Raw genomic sequence first — 21,315 nt, 5'->3', positions numbered from 1 at the left:
CCTGGGGAGTTTGTCATCTGTGTGCAGTCCCCTGTGCACTTTGGAGGCTGAGGCAGGCTGATCACCTGAGTTTGGGAGTTCGAGACCAGCCTGACCAACATGGAGAAATCCTGTCTCTACTAAAAATACAAAAATTAGCTGGGTGTGGTGACACATGCCTGTAATCCCAGCTACTCAGGAGGCTGAAAAAGGAGAAATGCTTGAACTAGGAGGCGGAGGTTGCGGTGAGCCAAGATCACATCACTGCACTCCAGCCTGGGCAGAGGAAGGAAACTCCGTCTCAAAAAAAAAAAAAGCCAGGCGTGGTGGTGGGCGCCTGTAGTCCCAGCTATTCGGGAGGCTGCCTTGCAGAGAGGCTGGGAGGATTGGAAGAGACAATGTAGATAGAGCAGCTGGCACCTAGTAGGTGATCATTTAAGTCCCTTCATTTTTCTCCATCCCCCTCCTCAGTCCTTCATCTCTTAAAAGCAGCATCCTCCATGGGATCTAATATAAAGTCAGTCATGGCACGACGCATCCCATTGCTGCAGTCTGTCTGTTTCTGGGGTGCATCCTCAGGCCCTGGTTCTCACCGGCGTTACCTTTAGAGAGAACACCCCCGTCGCCTGTGTTCTTTGCTCGTAAATGCATCCGAGTTCGCTGAGCATCTTCAGAACCTCTGAAAGACCCTGTGGTCCCGAGCCAGGTTGTGTTTCTCCTGGGAGCCTGGGGAGTTCGTCGTCTGTGTGCAGTCCCCTGCGCCACCTGCTGGCTGAGCCTGGACATACACCTTCACCTCCTTTGGCCCAGATAGGACAGTTACCCACCTCCCTCCCCCACCGAAGCCAGTTTCCTAGCAAGGCAGGACCCTAAAAAGTCAAGCTTACACAAACTCCTGCTTGACTTTGCAAGACTGCAAAGACCCTGAGACGGCCATCCTCCACCCATTGGGAGCCTGCGGCCTCTCCCTGTTGATTTGACTACAATCCTGTGAGGCCCTAAAAAGACTATGCCCTCTTCTCCATTGATCCTTGTCAACCAGCAGCCAATGCTGCCTGTCCCCTGCCCTCCTCTGACATCATGATCCCACAGCCAGTACACACAGCTCCTCACACACCTCCCCCTGCCTGTTCCCCAAACCAGACAACTAAAGGCAGCACATTGCCTTATTCAGCCTGCTCCCCAATTCTCCTTCACCCCTACTTATGGTCTAGACTCCCTTGCCACCCCCAGCCGGACACCCAGAATTTCTTCCAGGCAGCAGTACTCTCTTCCTTCAGAGTGTCCCCTGCTCCGGTGAGTGACAGCCCTCAGTGGTTTGGGTGGAATCTGCATCTTCCTGATGACCCCAAGGGCTCCAGCAGCAGCCCCTGCCTTACAGCACAGAGATGGAAGGGAATCTCAGATTAGCTCCAACTCCATACGCGATGCCTTTGGGCAGAACCTGCAGGTCCCTCAATCACACCTCAGCCACATGAGTAGCCAGCATCGTCCCCCTGGCGCTCTCTGTCCGTAGATCCTGCCTCCTATCGGGCAAGGCAGTCCCCACCTCAGACTATGGCCTGCTTACAGGGGCAGCAGGAGAACCGTCACTTCATCCCCTCTTTTTAAATTTTTTTTGAGACGGAGTCTCGCCCTGTCGCCCAGTCTGGAGTGCAATGGCATGGTCTCAGCTCACTGCAACCTCCGCTTCCTGGGTTCAAGCGATTCTCCTGCCTCAGCCTCCCTAGTAGCTGGGATTACAGACGCTTGCCACCACGCCTGGCTAATCTTTTGTATTTTTAGTAGAGATGGGGTTCCACCATGTTGGCCAGGCTGATCTCGTGATCCTCCTGCCTTGGCCTCCCAACGTGCTGGGATTACAGGTGTGAGCCACCACCCTGGCCAACCTCGTCCCCTCCTATTAGCCCTGGGGCTTGGGGAAAGTGGGTCCTCCTCCCAAACCATGCTGCTAACCTGACCAGGCCCGAAGTTGGCATGGGTGGATGCTTCAGCTGGTCAGCTGGGAGGTCCTTGATGGATCTGGCCTAGAAAGAGGCAGGGCTATTCCATCAGCACCACAGCCCTCCCATGGCAGGTTTGCAGCCAGGGGTTCATGGGTGGGTCTCTGTGCAGCCACTTGGCTCCTTGCCTTTCCACACCACCTACAGTGCCCTTTCTGGTTGAGAGACATTGTATAGATAGGGAGGCAGGGCCATGGGTTCTTGCCCCAGCTCTGCTATTAACTTGCTGTGTGCTCTAATCTCAGCCATCACTGAGCTTTTCTGGAACCCTGTTTTCCTATCTGCGATAGGAGGGGCTGAATCCCATGACCCCAAGGCCTCTTTCCAGCTCTAGATTTCTGAGAATCTCTTTTCTCACATCAGCATCTACCCCATTCCCAGCCTCCCCCGCCCTCTTCCCTGATAAGGCCCCCATTGTTGATTCTACCTACATACCCCTCCCAGAGGCATGGCTAGAAATAAAAGGCCCCAGGAAATCCCTTATCTCTTATGAATTACAAAAGATCTTTACATACACACTCAGATACTTGCAGGGCTTTGTCAGCCTTCCCCTCCGCCACCCGACTCCCCCGGGATCAGAGAGCCTGCAGGCAGCAGCTGGCCGTCCCTCCAGCCTGCTCTGATGTTTGTGCACTTTCCCTGGGCAGATGGGAACCCCAAGAGTATCTTTTTTTTTTTTTTTTTTTTTTTTTTTTTTAAGAGACCAGTCTCATTTTCTTGCCCAGGCTGGAGTGCAGTGGCGCAATCTCGGCTCAAGCAACCTCCGCATCCTGGGTTCTAGCAATTCCCTGCGTTAACCTCACAAGTACCTGGGACTACAGGCGCAAGCCGCTACGCTCGGCTAATTTTTTGTATTTTGGTAGAGATGGGGTTTCACCGTGTGGCCCAGGCTGGTCTGGAACTCCTGAGCTCAGGAAATCCACCTGCCTCGGCCTCCCAAAGTGCTAGGATTACAGACATAAGTCACAGCGCCCGGCCCCAAGAGTAACTTTTAAAAAAAAAATGGTTCTGCTTCAGAAAAGGATTTGACCTCTTGGATATATATATATATATCTAGATACAATCTTCCTCGAAGTCTTTTCTTGACAAAGTTGTGAGCTCTTTGTAAAATCCACTTGTGAATTACCAGAGCTCTTTGTAAAATCCACTTGTGAATTACTCAGCAGCACGTCGTTGTCTTTGGCCGGACCTGGAGACCTCTGCCTTTGCCTTCTGGGGCCCCTCCACCGAAGTGCACAACTCCAAGCATTGAGGAGGGGCCTCAGGCCGCTTCTGCACTGCCCTAAAGGGGTGGGGCTTCACGCCGCTTCCGTACTGCCCTAAAGGGGTGGAGCCTCAGGCCCTTCTGCCCTGCTTACCTGTTCAAAGGGTTTCCCCCTTCCTGTCTCAAGCCTCGGAATGTTCCAACTGAAAATGACCGAGAAAGGAGGGGCCGAGGCCTTGCCTGCCACTGGCTGAGATTCCCCTTCCGTATTTCTCAGTCCTGAGCGTCTGTTACTCCCGAAGCAAGAGGGTTTTTTAGATCCTCGCGCTAGCCCCACAGGTCACTGGCCACAATAATTGCTCAGCAAAGCCCCAAGGAGGCAGAGGTGGCTAGAGGGGTGAAGGATCATAAGAGAGCCAACGTTTACAGACCCGACCTCATTTTAAAAGGCTACAAACCACCTGTGAAGTAGGTCATGGGCTCATTCCCACTAACCGAGTCAGGAAGGTTCTCTCCCTTCCCCCAAGTGGAGTTCCAGGGACTCTCACTCCAGGCCTGTCTGACCCAACACCTGGGAAGGGGTGGGCTTCTTAGGAGGTCCTCTGCTGGTGGTCCCGAATGGGAGAGCAAGAAGAGGGCTGAGGGAAGGGGCCAGCTGTGTCTGAGAGCTCATTGTTGTCTCTGCTCACCGGGCCTTCTAGAAATCCTTCTTCCTCCTTCCCTCACCCCAGCCCCTCTTGGTTCCTCCTTCTTGTCCCACTCCAGGGAGTTGGCCAGCCTCCTGGGAGCTGAGGAGGGGAAGAAAGGATTGTCCTCAAAGCCCCTTCCTTCTCTCCTGCACCAACCTTCATTACACCCCACCTTTCTCACCTGTGTCCGCTCCCCCATCCCAGAGAAGAAGGGAAGCCCTGCCAAGGCCCAATTCCTTCATCTCTCACCCTCATTCTTGGCCTTGGCCTTCAGGGTGGAGAGGACAGGATGCATTTTAAATTGTCTCTACATGAGCAGTCAGGAACGCTGAAGAAATCCTTGCATACATTGGAAAACCTCCATTTTCCAAAGCCAACCTGTGACCTAGCCGAATGATTTTTTATCGCACTGACATGGCCTCTGAATGCCCCGCCAAGGAATGTGGGCCAAGCACTCATTAAGAGGAAACAGAAGGAAGGTGGGATTAAGTTGGGAGTCAATCCTGGCAAAATCCATCTCTATAGTCAGAGGACAGTTTTCTAAAGGAAGGAAAATGGAATGGAAGTATAGGAAAAAAATGCGGGCACAGAGGTCTCTAGCAAAACCAATCCAGGAAAGCAGAGGATGGGTAGGAGAGGCAAACGTGGCTGACAGGGTCTGGCAAGCTTCCCTTCCTGTATCTGCCGTGGCTCTTTCTCTGAGACCCAAGGGCACGGAGAGCTCTGATGGTAGCAGGAGCAGCAATGCAGCCCATGTCCCCTCCTCTGGAACCTACGCCCGCCCCTCTTGGAGTAAGAACAGGCACTCCCCAGATGTATACCCAAATCAGAGCACAGGATCCACTGAAGGACCCCAAGCCCAGGCTTCCAGTCCCACCCCTGCTTCTCCTGCCCTTCCTCCCTGCTACAGGGTGATCAAGGCAGGGCTTTGGGGCCTCCAGATCCTTGTGTCCAATGCTGGCTCATTGTAGACACTAGGGTACAAAGGCTGCCAGATGCATAGAGAGAAGAGCGGTCCAGCCACAGCCCTCGGGGGCACTAAGGTGGGAAAAGATGAGCACCATAAACATGGGATAAAAGCCCAGGTGTGTCCATTTTGGGAGTGCATGTTCCAAACGGCCTCCTATGCCTATTAGACTTGTTGTTACTGGGAAGTGCGGACTCCTCAATTCTTAGTCTTACTTGGGGGGATTCAGCCAAGAGACCAAGTAGTAACGTAAGCAAAAGGTTTACTGAAGGAAAATAAAGAGCAGGGAGTTTATGGAAGTAGGCTCCAAGAGAGGAGCCAGCGGGTCCGGCTGGGAAGCAGCAGTATTCACGGCAAGAGTGAGGCAGCGGCAGAGGCAGTGCACTCTGAAAGATGGGGCAGAGCAGGCTGCTCGAAACAGAACGAGCCAGCAGCTCCAGAGTTCTGCCTTTCGGTTTTTATCACTCTTTTTTTTGTTTTCTTTTTGTAAGGCTAGTGGTTTTTATCACTCTTATTACATCACACTCTCTCTAAGTTCCAGCCTCTGTCTCAAGTCTCCACCTTTATCTAATTTCCTGCTTCGTCTTAAGTCTCTACCTTCTCCCCCCACCCAGTTCCTGCCCCAGGTTTGTGGGACTCTCCCTTAACTTTCAGGGAATGAAACTGCAGAGGCGGATGTCAGATATAAATCCATCAAATGGCGACGTTGCTAATTACCGACACTCGGGAAGGTTGTGTATCAGTATTTATTGCACCTGCATATCTCGTGGGAATTTCTCCTTTGCCTTCTTTCCCTCCTTATCAGCAGGCAGCTGGCTACATTCCGACAGGTTAACTGCAGAGTGTGTGATGACTGGGGATCTTAAGGGGCGTCTTGGGGCATTCCTTCCTGCATAACATATCTAGACAAAATGGACACTCCTGGGCTTTTATCCCATGTTTATGGTGCTCATCTTTTCCCACCTTAGTGCCCCCGAGGGCTTCGGGACCACTCTTCTCTCTGCATCTGGCAGCCTTTGTACCCTGGAGTGTCTACAGTGCATGTTTTGGGTGGTCTCTGGAATGTGAGACTTTCCAGATCTCCCTTTCTCAGGGACTCCCCTCCTGCTCACATTGAGCTATCTAACAGTGTGACCTTGGGCAAGTCACTTGACCTCTCTGAGCACTGGTTTTCTCTTATAGCTCAAAAGCATTAGACTAGGTCAGTGGTTTCCAAACTTTCCCAGCCACATAACCCCTTCTTTGAAATCTGACTGAAACCCCAACATATAACCTGTTTCCCGAACAGTCCTAATTTGATGAGATACAAACACGATCAGTTTTACCTTTCTTGCAACCACTGCCTTCCAGCGTCTCCGTGGAGCCCCCTTCCCATTCCTAAGGCCACCTCAGGCAGACCCTGGTGACTTTCAGTGGATAAAAAGTCTACCCAGTTGTTTCAGTTTAAAGCTTCAATCTGATGTCTGGCATGGGGCCCACATCCTCCCATCCCCATCCTCTATTTCGGGTTTGCCCCATGCTTTCTCCTGGCTCCTTCCCTCTCCTCCGCAGCACTCCTCTGGGCGTTCCTCCTCAGCTGTTGGGGCAGGGAGGAGGGAGCAGAAAAAGGAGCAGTCTCTTGACTGCCTGAGGTGGCTCTGACCTCCTGGGTGAAGATATCCTTGGTGCTTCAGCCATGCAGCTGCTTGGGGGCCTTCCTACCTCTTCCTGAAAGCTGCCCAGCAGTCAGGCCTTTGGGACTAGGTCCTGGCCAGATGGCTCCAGAGAGGCTGCCTTCCTTGGTGCTCACTTGGCATGGAGGAGACCCACCCATTCTTGCCCCACCTGGCAATGGGAGGCTGCCCTCTGCTGCCCCAATCTGTCCTGCCCTCTCTTTCTTCTGCCCAATAGGCAGAAGGGCAGATCAGCAAGGTCTAGCATAAGGAGAGGCTCAGCCAGGGAATGACAGGTCAGCCTCCCCCTCTCGTGGGCCCCTGTGGCATCATTGGAAGCCCCTCCCTTGACTTGGGCAGGGGCCAGGGATCCCCCAGTCTCCACAGGGAGGTGCTGGGAGGTAAAAACCGCAGTAATTCCCCAAGGCAGTGCCTCCTTACAAGGGGAATTCTCAACTCCTGCTGCATATTAGATCCCATGAAATGCTCAGGAAGAAATACCAGTGTGCTGACCCCTGGCCACTTAACACAGCATCTTGAGGTGGAGCCTGAGAATGTTTCTTTTATTTTTTATTTTTTTGTATTTTTAGTAGAGACGGGGTTTCTCCACGTTGGTCAGGCTGGTGTCGAAATCCTGACCTCAGGTGATCCGCTTGCCTAGGCCTCCCCAAGTGCTGGGATTACAGGCATGAGCCACCGCGCCCGGCCGAGAATGTTTCTTTTAAAAGCACCTGAAATGATGGCAGAAGACAGCCAGGGTTAGGAACCACTGCCCTGTCCAGCAAGCTCCCAGCAAATGGTGGAGAGAGGGCCCCGTTAGACCTGCTGATGGCCAAGGAGGGTCTGGGTTCTCCCTTTGTGAGGTGGTGGGGGCAGACTTCGGGCCTGGTACCCTTAGTTTTGGGGCTTGAGGCACAATTTGAAGGTACCAGAAGAGTTCCCATTGAACATTCTACCATGAGTGGCTGTCAAACTTGTCTTAGCAGCAGAACTTTCCTCATGTGAGTGTCTGGCTGAAGCAAGCGGGGCCAGAGCTTCGCCAGCAGCATTGGAACCTGCCCCCACCCCCGCACCCTTTTAATGAAATAATCATTCAGGCCCCTTTGGCTCATTCTGAGAACCTTCGGTTGCTATTTTAGATTGGAGAGAGAAGGCCACCCTGCAGCTTTCTGAAGGAGGAATGGGGTGGAAATGGAGCCAGAGGCATGGGCAGGGTAGGGAAGTGAGTGGGTACCCACAGCAGGTTGTGGAAGAGCCAGGGTGTGCCAGGAAGTGGGAGCAGAAAGGAAGTAGGCGTGGGGGTGACGGAAGGTGGCTGCTGACCTCCCAGCTTTGCTGAGAACAGCTGTCTCTACCAGAGCCCCCAGAAAGGTGTGCTCCTCCCTATGCCCTGAGCAGGGGGAAGAAGAGGGAAGGTGGCCTAAGGACCTGCAGCAGCCACCACCGCCGGGGCAGCATGAGGACAGGCAGAAATCCATTGGGGACGAGAGGCCTGCCACGGAGCCCCTCTTTAAGGTCCTAGATACGCCCCTGAGTGAGGGTGATGAGCCCACAACACTGCTGGCCCCGCGGGACCGCGGGCACAGTGTGCAGATGGAAGGCTACCTGGGCCGCAAGCACGACCTGGAGGGACCCAACAAGAAGGCTTCCAACAGGTGAGTGTGGGGAGGCTGCTGGCAGAGGGGAGGTTGGGTGGCTCCCAGGGATCTCTCTGCCAGCAGAGCCTTAGTGATGTGGGCATGTCCTGGGGGAGGGGTGCCCTCTGCCTCTGGCCTGTAAGAGCTCCTGGGCACCCCTCTGGGCCAGCCACGAGGGCTACTTGGCATGATGGGAAAGCCCATCTCCGGTTCTGGTCCTGAGTTCAAATCCTATGTCTTCATGCCAGTTATTCAACCTCTTTAAATCGGTTTCCCCATTTGGAGAGAGAAGATGATGGAAACAGTGTGTCTTTTCACTACAGATACTGTTCCTGGCCCAGAGCAGGCACTTGGTGAACACGAGTTGTTATTATCCTAGTATCCCAGGGCTAGGGATAAGTAGGTAAAGGCTAGATAGGTCTTGGCACTAACAACATCCTTGTTGGAGCCCCACTTTTTATCAGTCTGGGCCTCAGTGTCCTCAGCTGTAAAATGTGAGTGGTGGGGGTGGGTCATGGCCAGCTGCCTTCTGGAGGTCCCTTCCAGTGCTGTCATTCAGTGACTCTATGACCCTGAGGAACTGACTCAAAGGCTGCATCCTTTCCTGACCCTGAAACAGTCCTGCCCTTGGATTTGGTCTATCTGGGGTTGTCTCTGCCTGGGGCCCTGGGGGCCTTCTCTTTCTAGCAGCAGTCCAGGGTCCCAGGGAAATGGAGCAGCACCAAGAGGTTGAAGCCAGCCATATTTCCAGGGACAGCTGGCAGCATGAGCATGCGTGTGTCTGGGGGACTCACGAAAGCAATTCCAAATTCCAAAAAGGAACCATTTGCGGGCCCAATTGCCCTGAAGAGGTTTATTTATTGCTTACATGGAGAGTCCATCAGGAAAAGGGAAATTAACATTTACTGAGCATCTACTATGTGCCAGGCATTATGTTAGGACTGATAAAATCTTCACAACAATCCTGTGATATTGATGTTTCCATTTTCCGGGGGGAAAACAGAGTCTCGGAAAGGTTAAGTCATTTGTTAAAAGCAGCAAGCTCTTTCTCCAAAGACCCAGCTCCTTCTTAGTTACTGCCTTTCTGCTAGAGGAAAGATCCCTGAACGCAGAGTCAGAAACGGGACTTTGTAAAATGACTTTGCAGCCAGCTTTGTATGAGTCAATTTCTCCCTCTGACCTTCCAGAACTTCCTACCTATGTGCCCTACTAGTTTCTCCACCTTCCTGCCTTCAAAAGTAAGGGAGGAGAAGGGGGAGAGGAGAGGAGGGAGACAGAGGAGGGGGATGATGAGGAGGACGAGGAAACAGTGTCTGTTACTGTAGAAGTGCTGCAACCTGCTTCTCACGTGTGAGTGAAGGCGCTCGGGGCAGTCCAGCCGTTCAGTTATGAGCCTGGTGCTCTCACCAAACATGCCAGTTGACAGGAGCCCTATTTGTAAAATCTGTTCCTTTAAAAAGTTTGCTATACTTGGCACATCTCATCGAAACAAAAAACAATCACTGAAACAAAATGCCGTTCAATTCCTTCACAGTTCTATAGTGAGAATCAAATATGGTAATGCATGTAGAAATACTTTAAAAAGTTCATTTTTTACTGTTGGTCTTAAGTTGTAATAGTTCTACTTCTAGAAATGTATCTCAAGGTAAGATAAGAATTATAGGCACAGATTTATGTGTAAGAATGTTCATCATGGCTGGGCTCATGCCTGTAATCCCAGCAGTCTGAGGCGGGCGGATCACAAGGTTAGGAGTTCGAGACCAGCCTGACCAACATGGTGAAACCCTATCTCTACTAAAAATACAAAAATTAGCAGAGTGTGGTGGCGCGTGCCTGAAACCCCAGCTACTCAGGAGGCTGAGGCAGGAGAATCACTTGAACCTGGGAGGCAGGGTTGCAGTGAGTCAAGATTGCACCACTGTACTTCGGCCTGGGCAACAGAGTAAGACTCCGTCTCAAAAAAAAAAATTTTTTTTTCATCACATTGCTATTTAAATTATGGACAAATTTTCCAGTATTATAAGGTTCATCAGTAAAGGGATTGTGATAGGCTTCCACATAGTTATTCAAAATAATTTTAAGAAATATTTGAGGATATGGGCTGAGTGCAGCGGCTCACGCCTGTAATCACTTTGGGAGGCTGAGGCGGGCAGATCGCCTAAGGTCAGGAGTTCCAGACCAGCCTGGCCAACATGGTGAAACCCTGTCTCTACTAAAAATACAAAAATTAGCCGGGCGTGGTGGTTCATGCCTGTAGTCCCAGCTACTCGGGAGGCTGAGGCAAGAGAATTGCTTAAACCCGGGAGGCAGAGCCAAGATCGCACCACTGCATTCCAGCCTGAGTGACAGAGTAAGGCTCTGTCTACAAGAAACAAACAAACAAAAAAAGGAAATATTTGAGGATATGGAGAAATACTCATGATTTAGTGTTATGCTTAGAAACAGGATATAAAATTGAATATATACATAACCCAATTTTAGCTGTGAATAGTAAAAAAAAAAAAAGTGAATATGTGAAGACTTGAAGGAATACATAAAATGTTAATAGCAGCTAATTTTTGGTAATGAAATTACAGCAGACAGTTATTTTAACAATAAAACATGTTACCATGTATCAGGACAAACATGGTGTCATTTTTTGAATGGTGACACTATAGGAATTGACCCTAGAGATGCCATGTCAGGATGGGTGACTTGCCTGTCTGCATCTTTGCAGGTCGTGGAACAACCTGTACTGCGTGCTCAGGAACAGCGAGCTAACCTTCTACAAGGATGCCAAGAACCTGGCCCTGGGGGTGCCCTACCACGGGGAGGAACCCCTGGCCCTGAGACATGCCATCTGTGAGATTGCTGCCAACTACAAGAAGAAGAAGCACGTCTTTAAGCTGAGGTGAGGCCTTCCTGGCTTTTGAAAGCCCAAGTTGGTGGCTTGATTGGGCATTGGTGGCAGGGCAGAGGCCCTCTGTATGGGTCCCATTCCAGGCCTGAGCTGCTCCTCAGGGGGTTTTCAAATCAAAGAGGCTGATGGTGCACACTTTGACCTCTCTCAGAAAGTGCTGGGCGGCCTGGGAGGGTTCTGGGTGTTCCGCTCAGGGTATTGTGGGATCAGAGCCAGCCCTCTGCCCAGTGCCCCCTCCAGAGGTGTCTCCATGACAGGAAACCCTTTGTCCTCCTAGGCTGAGCAACGGCAGCGAGTGGCTCTTCCATGGCAAGGACGAGGTAAGCGCGGGCAGCCTCGCCCAGACCTGGCTAACAAAGCGGTAGGTGGAGGACCCCAAGCCGCTTGCCTGGGAGGCCCCCTCGGAAGGGGCAGTCTCCGGAGCCCCCCATCGTTGCCTGGCACGAGAGGTGGGGGCCTGCGGGCCTCCAGACTCGACCGTGACCCTCCGCCCCGCAGGAGGAGATGCTGTCCTGGCTGCGAGGCGTGAGCACCGCCATCAACGAGTCCCAGAGCATCCGCGTCAAGGCGCAGAGCCTGCCCCTGCCCGCCCTCTCCGGCCCCGACGCCAGCCTCGGCAAGAAGGACAAGGAGAAGAGATTCAGCTTCTTCCCCAAAAAGAAGTAGCGGCTGGGGGCCCCGCGGGTGGAGCTGGCGGGCACGGCGGGGTCGGGAAGCGAAGGGACCAGGCGTCCCGGCCTTGACCTCGCCGCGGCCGCAGTCTCCTCCAGCCGCCGCCCGCTTGTCGGGCCGAATCGCGGGCCGGGCCCCTGGGCCCCACGCTGCACTGCAAAAGCTGCCTTCGCCCGCGCGTCCCGGGCCGACGCCCCCTCCATGCCCTCGCCCGCACCGGCTCTGCTCCAGGGACCGGGGCTCCCAGCTCCTCAGGCGCCCTCGGGGCCTCCAGGCCTAGGGGCAGGAAACGGTTCTCTGAGGCACACGCCCTCCTCTCCCACCCTCCTCCTGAGCTGAGGGTGCGAAGGCCCCTTACCCCCAACCAAAAACAAAACAAAAAAAAGAGCTGGAGAAGGCTGGTGGGGCTCCTAAAACAATTCTTGCTTGGGGTCACCTCTCACCTGGTCGCAGCCAGGGAAAGGGGAAAGGAGAGGGCACTGGAAATGCCGGCCAGCCCCAGAGGGGCAGGAGGAAGGAGCCACAAAGCCCTAGCTCTGGGCCAGGGGCTGAGGGGGGCTGCCAGGACCAGACTGGGTCAGGGCCTTGGATGCTGCCAGCCTCCTCCCCGCTGGGCTTCGGCAGAACTGGGACTCTCACCTCAGGGGCCACCCCATCCTTCCACTCTGCTCCTCCCCCCAGATCAAAGGGCACCCTCCACGGTTGGCGGGGCCTGGCTGAGTGCCTCCAGCACCCTTTGTGCCACCACCGGCGGTCCCAGGAGGGGCAGCAAGGTCAGGCCATTCATTTAAAGCCGTGGCCAGGCACAGGGCTGTGATCTGAAGGAGTGACAGGTATGTCACAACACTGCCTAAGGCTCTCCCTCTCAATGCTGGGACCCTCCCCCTACTCCCAGTAGCAGCCAAACCAGCAATATCCGACAGACACAGGCCCCCTAGGGGACAGTGTGGGCGCCCAGATACAAAATGGATATCCCCGCACCTGCAGTAAAGCATCTCAAAGCCAAATGCCCGATTGCATCCTGTCTGCCGCTGGGACCGTCAGAGGGTAATGGCTGGGCAGACAGCAAAGTGGTATCACCTTGGGGTGGCAGAGATGGCCATGCCTTGGTATTACCACTCATGCGACATAGCTACCCTTGCACAGCTGGGACAAATGTCAGGGCCAGAGCCATTGATCAGCTTCTCCAGAAGGTCCTGGCCCCAGGTCTTGGGGGGGGAGTCACATGAGTACACAGGTCAATATCTACCCCCCTTTATCCCTGAGCACCAGAAGGGGCTTTGCAACCTATGTCCCCAGGAATGGCCTTCCCCTTGCTGCCCAGGTCATACTTCCAGAAGGGAGAGGCCACTCATTCCACAAGGATTTCCCAACCACTCTACTCTGAAAGCAACACAGCTCTGGCCCAGTATCTAACTGGGTTTAGGTCCAAGAGAGGAGTCAAGTGGGGTGGGGGGCAGTAGGGATTCTCCCCCAGGGAAACCAAAGGTCCCCAGTTTCTATCACCTTCCCTGTGGGAAGGACCTTAGTTGCATGGAGATGAGAAGTGGGTGAGGTTCAGGTAGAAGCCACAGGGACAGGCATCCAGAATGAGCCTTCCCAGGAATCCTGAGTGCTGACCAGTGCCGGCAGAAATCACTTCTCCCCTGTGGTCCTGACACATCAGGGTAACACCAACTACAGCAGGCAGGAGCCATAGGAAGGAAGACATCATTCGATGGAGCCCGATATTCCCAGGTCAGATATTCCCACCCCGCCCCGGTGGCCAAGGTCTTCATTTGACCTCAGTGCATATGACCCTATACAGGGAATCTAGTGTGTATCACTCACCAGCCTCTTTCTGTGTCTGGGGAAACCAAGGCAGTGAGGTGACTTCCCTCACCTAGGAATAAAGTGGACTTTGGCGCCCTTGAGGGCACGTTCTCCTCTGAGGCAGAGAGCAGGTTCCTTGCTGAATGGCAGATGGTGGCAAGCATCTCCCTCACCTGTTTCCCTGGGCCAGTCTTTAGGGAGCCAAGGGACAAGGGCCCACCCTCCCCCTCCACATGTGCCAAATCAGCACCTGAAGTGAGGCATTTCCAGCAAGCACCTCCACAGACACAAGAAAGGGCTCCAGTGGAAGAGCTAGCATCTCACCACCCCAGGTTCCCCGGCCTGGTCCAGGGCAGCCAGCTGCATGTGACCATTCTGTTGCCAGCTCCCCCGACATCCCTCCTGTCACCCGGCCCCAAGACATTCGACCAACTGGACTAAAACTGCAGGCACCCAGCTTTGGGAGACCCTGTGCCACATCAGGGCTAAGCTCTCCTAGTGCCCTGGCAAAGTCTTTTTTTTTTTTTTCCCTCTCCTTATTCTACTTTGCAGTCTTTTCTTTGACAGTATTCCCAAACTAGGTTGACACAGCTCCAGTCCACACCAGCATACCAGGCTTCCTCCCCAGGGCAGTTTAGAGGAAGCTCCTTCTGGGTGCGGTCAGGCAGTCCTCCTTCCCTTTCCTTCCCCCTGGTCCTGGCCTCGACTGACTCTGGCTGTGGAAGGTGTGGAGGGTCCTTGGGCTTCCCTCCCCAACCCGGCCTCCACTAGCACCACTAACAGGAGGCCTGTGGAAGGCTCAGCCTCTCCTCCACACCCCTCCTCCTTCCTGCCTGTCGGAGGTAACCAGGGTCCCTGAGGTTGGCCTTGAATCTCATTCCTCACTTCATGGGAGGGGGCAGGAATCCAGAGGAGGACGAAGCCAGCGGGACCACATGGCTTGGTGGCTTGGACAAACAAGCTCAGGGAGGAAATGAGGAGGCGGTGGCTGCAGAAGAATGCAACCCTGTTGGGCACAGACCATGCAATCTGGGGCTGGCCCTGGGGCCCGCTGGGCCCTGCCCTCCACCTGCTCAACCGTGCTTCCACCAACCAGAGGAAACCCAGTTACTAGTTTTTCTAATAAATCAATAATGCTCCATATTTCTCTCAGTTTCTTGTTTGACTAGCCTCCTCTCCCTCTGAACAGGGTTTCAGAGGGCTGGCACCATGGAGACAGAGGGACAGCCAGGCTCTCTAGCTTGTCCCTCGGAGCCTTATGGGATGACTGCAAGCACCTGGGTCTGTGCTTCACTGCAAAGCCCGAAAAAAGCTTATTTTTGCACTTGAAGGCTTGCTGCAGGGCAAAATCATTTCCAAGCGATGATCAGCCCAGGACCTTCCCCACAGCGCTCAGGACAGGTCTCAGCACTCGCTGAACCACAGAATCCCCAGAATCTCTAAGGCTGGGATTCACCTCTAGAGGGAAGCTTCACTTGGTCTAGGGGGATGGAATGCAAGCACTGCCAGTTTCCAAAAGGCTCCCCAGATGATTCCAATGGGCAGCCAATGAGAACCACCAAACTGGTGCCAGGTTCCCAGACACACCTAGATGGCTATGTAAGGCCTGACTGGGAAAGGGGTTAACTACAACTTCCTGGGCCCCACGCTCTGAAGAGCCGCGGTTGGAATTTTGGGAAACAGCAAATCATCCATCTCTTTCGATTTATAGATGAGGAAAAAGCAACAGCTTAGGTGACCCAGCTAGTTAATGGCAAGGCTGGGATAAGACTCTGGGTCTTGACCAGGTACTGTGGCTCACACCTGTAATCCCAGCACTTTTAGAGGCCAAGGCAGGCAGATCACAAGGTCAGGAGTTCAAGATCAGCCTGGCCAACATGGCGAAACCCCATCTCTACTAAAAATACAAAAATTAGCAGGGCATGGTGATGCGTGCCTGTAGTCCCAGCTACTCAGGAGGCCGAGGCAGGAGAATTGCTTGAACCAGGGAGGCAGAGGTTACAGTGAGCCAAGATCATGTCATTGCATTCCAGCCTGGGGCAACAGAACAAGACTCCATTTCAGTGGGGGGCGGCTGGGGGGAAGAATCTGGGTCCCCTGACCCTCACACTGTCCAGTGCGCTTGTGGTTACTCAGCATCGTATCCTGAGACTGGCCTGGCAGGAGCCAGTGACTGTGGAAATGACCACAGAAGATTCAGGGCAGTTGGCAGATCTTCCCTTGACCTTGTAAGACTCAAGGGACCCATCTTCAGGTTGGGTCAGAAGGCCCACAGGAAGGGCTCTGACCCAGCAGCCCTGCCTGAACACTTGTCAGGGAGCTCCACCACCCAGGCCCTGCAGCCTCCGCTTCCCAGGCTCCAGCCAGAACAAATCGAGACAAACGAAGCTGGACCTCTGTGGAGAAAGGGCAGAAAACCCAACTGAAATAGGGAGGCATTCCTAACTTCTGAATCAGAGACACTTCTGAGAATGTGATAAAAAGAGGGGAATAAAAATGCACTTGTATTCCTCATCCAGCGCTACAGACACCTTTAGGACATTTCTAATCTCCAAGTTTGGATACCTTGCCTTCAGCCAGGCGTGGTGGCTCACACCTGGAATCCCAACACTTTGGGAGGCTGAGGTGGGTGGATCACTTGAGGTCAGGAGTTCGAGACCAGCCTGGTCAACATGGCGAAACCCCATCTCTACTAAAAATACAAAAAATTAGCCGGGCATGGTGGCACGCACCTGTAATCCCAGCTACTCAGGAGGCTGAGGTAGCAGAATCGCTTGAACCCGGGAGGCAGAGGTTGCAATGAGTCAAGATGGCACCATTGCACTCCAGCCTGGGCAACAAGAATAAAACTCTGTCTCAAAAAAAAAAAAAAAAAAAAAAATCCTTCCCTTCTAGGATGTTTCCTGGGAACTGGAGACAGGCATATAGGGCACCCACCAGATACTGGGAACGTCTGCTCATGAGAAAAACAGTCTCTCCACCTCACCACCTCCCTTTTTTAAGTCCAACTCTGGCCCTTGGGGAAAAGAGCAAAAGGCTGGCATGTGGGACCCCCTACCTCAGACAGGACAGCAGGCTGCTGCTAGACAGAGAAGCCCATGGGAGTCTAAGTGGCAGAGAGTAGGCTCCCACCCTCACATCCTTCTGTCCCACCTCCCTCACACTACCAGGGTGCCTTATGTTTCACGAGCCCGGGTGACCAATGCATGTGGAAGGAACGACTTCCAAGTCTCCATCTCCCTAAGACTTCCCTGGCCCACGCATAGCCTTCCCTACCCCAGCCAGGCCCAGGAAGCAGCTCTCACAGAGTGGGTTGGTCAGCAGTGGTTATTGCACCATTGGCAAATAATGAAATGTGTGTACATCAGCCACAACCACAGGGTCAGCACAACAACCCTCAAAAGTACCTGAACTGAATCCATTTCATTCTTGGCAGGAGGGGAATAAACCAGGGCCACACACTCACGCATACGCACATCATACCACAGAATGGAAAGCAATAAATTATCGGCTTCATTCCTGCCTGGACCCTAAGAAAAGGTACAGTTACAGAGCAAAGCGTCTCCAGGCCACTGCCTGAGTCTCCCCGGGGGTGGGCTCCTCTGTCTGGCCGTGGCTGTGGCCAGTCAATGCTGGAGGCCTGAGCACAGCTTGCTCTCTCTGGGCAGAGGTGAGCTTAAATATTTGGCTTCTTACTAGAGAAGAACTATTTACAAGGGAAGCGGTCACACAGGCCTCGCAGGTGAGTGGCTCATCTGGGCCTATGAAAGGTTGCCCTGAGCCCCAGGGGAGCACCAGCGTGTGGCATAGGCAGGAGAGCCCCTGCACACAGGACCATCCTTTCCAGAGGGCGTAGGGGACAGCCTTTCCACCCGCCCAAGGGTCTTGGGCAGGGGCTCCATGAGCCCAGGCTCAACGGGAAGGATGCCCAGGTTCTTCCTCAACCTCCAATGTGACTCCTCCCTCCCCCCGGAGTCAGCGTCAACCTACAGAGTTCAAGGCCTGGAATTTCTCTCTGAGGTTTCTCACTCTGCCCTGCTGGCTTAGGTCTGCTGGGTCCCTGGGACCCTCTTCTTTCGGCTGACACTCTGCAGACTCTTGGAAGTCCTGGCCCTGCCCTACCAGGGCCACCAGCAAGCTTGGTCCCTGGCCACTGCTCTCCTCCAGCCCCGCAGTGGGGCCGGGAAGGGGTCCCTTCTCCATGACAATCACCCGCCGGTCGTCCTCCAGGGTGAGGTCTGCAGTGACATACAGGGCCTCATCTCCGTCCAGCTTGCTCTGGGTCAGAGGCCCAGGGGACTGGGTGGCCTCTCCGCCTCCCCGGCCCCCCTTGGTGCTCAGGCTGCAGCAGCGGCCCACCCTGCCCGCCCTGCCCGACAGAGGCGGCTCCACCATGTTCTCTGGCACCGAGCGGCTCCTGTTGACGGGTGGGCCTCGGGGCCGGCCACCCCCTGCTCGGCGTGCCTCATCGTGCGAGGCATACTTGGAGCGGAGCTCGCGGACATCGGGCCAGATGAAGGTCTCCGTGTCAAACGGGCTGAGGGGGCTCCGGGCAGAGGGCCGCCCCCCTGGCGAGGTGGTCCCCTGGCTGACGGCAGACGGGCTGAAGGAGGAACGCCATGGCGATGTGTCCCCAGCCAAGGAGGGCTTGGGAGGGCTGTGCTCCTGGGCCATCTGCTGCTCACAGTCATGGAGAGACAGTGCCAGCTTCCTCTTACCTACAAGGAGAGAGTGAGCTGCCTGAAGCCCGGGGCGGGAGGGCCCCCAACTCACTTTCCAGGCAAGGCTGGCTGTTGGGGTTTTGGGTGTGACGGGAGAGAAATCTCATTTACCATCCACAGCCCCTTTCGTGAAGGACCATGGGAAGAATGAAGAATAGGCAGTGGAAAGGGTTGAGGAGTCAAAGGAAGAGGGGAGAGCTTCTGCTCCCATCCTGGTAAGCAGGGGCCTGAGGCTATGCTTCCTCCAGAAGCCTCTGCGGGACGGGAAGGGCCAGAGTAGAGGGCATTGGAAGGGCTCAACCAGGAGAGCAGGCTTGGCTTCAGAGCACTGGACTGGCTGCCAGGGCTCACCCTGTGCCCTTGGTGCCCAGGGTCCAGCTTCTCCCTTTGGTAGAAGCTCCTTAGAAGTCACTTTCTCCCAGGGGCCAACTGGCTCCTTCCTGGCTCTTCAGTCCCTACACCTGGGGAAGGGCCCACCTGCCACTCCAGTCATACCTTTGCCGCCCAGTGGCTCTCCAGCCTCCTCCCGTAGACAGGACACAGTGGGGCTCTTCCCATCCCTCTCAGGGACCGCCTTTTCCCACAGCAGTGGTGGCCTGGCCATCACTGGCTTGTTGCTCTTGATCCGGAGGCTGTACTGGCGGGCCAGCTGGTAGACCTTGTTCTTGACGCGCTCACTCGCGTGGCTGTCCATCACGTGGGAGAGCTGCATGATGCGGGGATGCAGTGGGGCCACCAGCTGTCCCTGGGCACTGCTGCTCAGCTCCTTCACCAGCTCTTTCAGCTCACGGGCCAGGTGGGCTGGGCTGCGTCCCTCAGTGGGAGAGGCGCTTTCCGGGGAGGCTGTGGCCGACTCCTCCGTGATGGCTCCCAGCTCGTGCTCCTCCAGGATAAAGAGCGGCTCATGCAGGTCAAAGCCATTGGCCTGGCCCTGGCCTGGTCCCTTCTCAGAGCTCCCCCCGGAAGACTCCATTCCCTCCCAGATCTTAACAATTTCTGAAGATGGACAGAACTCAGCATCTGTGATGGGAGGTGGGTCCCCTGTGCCCCCCTGGCTTGGTCCTGGGAGCTCAAACAGAGCCCACGAAGTTGGCCGGGAGCCCACCTGTCTCTTGCGCCCCACTGGAGCTATCGGCTCTGGGTCTGGCCGGGGCAGGCTGTTGAACCTGGAGACTGAGTTTCTCACCAGTCCTTTGGGGATGTAGGAGAGGCTCTCCCGGCGACGGACGCTGAAGCCCGCGTCGTGGTGCTCCGCATTTTCGTAATAGCTCTTAATCTTGTCCAACAACAGCCGGTCTCGGGTGGAGAGCGCCGATTCCTTCTTCTTGCAGGAAGACCGGTCAGGCTCCACTGGGCAGCCTGGGCTTGGGGACTCCACCCCATTGACAGAAGGGCTGTCCTCTGTGGCCACCCCCACACCGATGTCTACTTCCGGGGAGAGCTGACAGCTGAGGGAGTCTGTGGTACTGCCATGCCGGGCCAGGCCCTTCTCACTTCCCTCCAGGCTGAGCACGCTGCTGCTTCGGCTGACCAGCCGCGGGCTCCCAAAGCCACTGGACTTCCCGTCCTCCAGCGCCACGCTGCTCCGCCGGGAGAAGCTGCTGACAAACCGCTCTGCAATGACGCTGGCCTGGTCCAGCACAGAGGGTGGCAGGAGGCTCTCAGGCTCCTGGGAAGCACCCCCCATTTCTTCCTCCTCCTCACTGCTCAGGGCCTTAAGGTCCTCAGTGCTCTCAGCTGCCATGAAGTCTACCATGTCACCCGGGGTGTCCATCCCCAGAAGCCCCTGGTGGGAGTCAAGCTGTGTCTCCAGGACTTCTGGAGATTCTGTGTCTGAAGGCATCTCCTCGGCACTGGGCCCTTCCACAGCAGCAAATACCTCCTGCTCGCTCCCAGCCTCGGGGTCCGGCTCAACCTGAAACACAGCAGAAAAGGCTCACATGAATAAAAAAACTTCCTTCATGGGACCTAGGGGACAAGGGGACAGCTTGGCCTGCTCAAGGCCCAGTGACAGGGACCTGCAGTTTAGGGGACCCAAGGCAATCAGAACAAGCACATCTTAGGAGTCGGGTGATGGGTCCTTAGAGAGAAGAACATGCTTGCATCCTTTAGTCACCCTGCAGCGGGGGTGCTGGGCCCATGTCCTCAAAACCAAGGAAAACACGAAGAATGCAGATGGGGCAGGATGGAGATGCCGGGTGGCAGCCAGCCTGGGAACTACAGGGACAAGGTGGGAATACACAAGAGTGGGTTGCTCACCACCCCGGGTTCCCAGGGGCTGGTTCTCATGGTGCCATGGAACCGGCATGGCCGAGGGTGAGGTGAGGCAGCTTCCTGAAGCCCTAGAGTCTCCTCACTTGGAGGTTCTTGGGTTCAAACCCAGACCCATGCAACATGAGAGGCCATTTCTATTTTCCTCAAGGGACAGGCCCTCCCGTGTGGATTAGGGTCTAGAGAGCAACACAGCCACATACTGGAATCCTGTCAGAGGACGAAGACCAGGAATGTGGCTCCTCCCAGCACCTGTGGGCCCGGCACAACTGCATATGCCCAGGAAATGGGCAAGGAAGAAAGCAAACTTGACAATTCGCTCTTGACCACCTTGAAGGTAATTTGAACCAAAAAACTGGCTGACATGCGCAGCTTTCCAGAGTGGTCTTTAGGGAGATGATAAGAGCAAACACTAAATTCTGAGATCGGACCTAATGCCATCTGTTCTAGTCCAGAATCTGCAGAGCAACACCCACGCTCTAGACCTGCACTATTCAACATGGGAGCCACCAGCCACTGTGGCTTTCTGAGCACCTGAAATAGGGTTAGGCCAAATGGAAACCTGCTCTTGGGGTAAAATACATATCAGATTGCAAAGACTCTGTATGAGGCCGAGGCGGGTGGATCACGAGGTCAAGAGATCGAGACCATCCTGGTCAACATGGTGAAACCCCGTCTCTACTAAAAATACAAAAAAAATTAGCTGGGCATGGTGGCGCGTGCCTGTAATCCCAGCTACTCAGGAGGCTGAGGCAGGAGAATTGCCTGAACCTGGGAGGCGGAGGTTGTGGTGAGCCGAGATCGCGCCA

At 54.7% G+C, this 21,315-nt stretch overlaps 2 protein-coding genes across 11 annotated transcripts in view; one reads left to right on the top strand and one right to left on the bottom strand.

Moving 5' to 3' along the window:
* The window catches only part of SPTB (spectrin beta, erythrocytic), a 138,563-nt gene extending 123,906 nt beyond the window's left edge, over positions 1-14,657 (top strand). For all 3 annotated transcript variants that reach the window (XM_017533992.2, XM_037740454.1, XM_017533990.2), the window contains 4 exons: positions 7,893-8,149; positions 10,848-11,021; positions 11,308-11,350; positions 11,529-14,657. In XM_017533992.2, the coding sequence (XP_017389481.1) occupies positions 7,893-8,149; positions 10,848-11,021; positions 11,308-11,350; positions 11,529-11,696 (642 nt within the window). In that variant the 3' untranslated portion in view covers positions 11,697-14,657. The remainder of the gene's footprint in view (positions 1-7,892; positions 8,150-10,847; positions 11,022-11,307; positions 11,351-11,528) is intronic.
* Positions 14,658-16,823: 2,166 nt separating this feature from the next.
* Positions 16,824-21,315, bottom strand: part of PLEKHG3 (pleckstrin homology and RhoGEF domain containing G3) — a 73,909-nt gene continuing 69,417 nt past the window's right edge. For all 8 annotated transcript variants that reach the window (XM_017533995.2, XM_017533997.2, XM_017534001.2 and 5 more), the window contains 2 exons: positions 18,731-20,150; positions 16,824-18,232 (listed from right to left, as the gene is read on the bottom strand). In XM_017533995.2, coding sequence (XP_017389484.1) covers positions 17,496-18,232; positions 18,731-20,150 — 2,157 coding nt within the window. In that variant the 3' untranslated portion in view covers positions 16,824-17,495. The remainder of the gene's footprint in view (positions 18,233-18,730; positions 20,151-21,315) is intronic.

Source organism: Cebus imitator, unplaced genomic scaffold (genome assembly GCF_001604975.1).
Source record: "Cebus imitator isolate Cc_AM_T3 unplaced genomic scaffold, Cebus_imitator-1.0 Scaffold83, whole genome shotgun sequence".
Lineage (NCBI taxonomy): Eukaryota > Metazoa > Chordata > Mammalia > Primates > Cebidae > Cebus > Cebus imitator.
The sequence above is the reverse complement of the archived record's forward strand: the minus strand, read 5'-3'. Positions and strand labels throughout refer to the sequence as shown.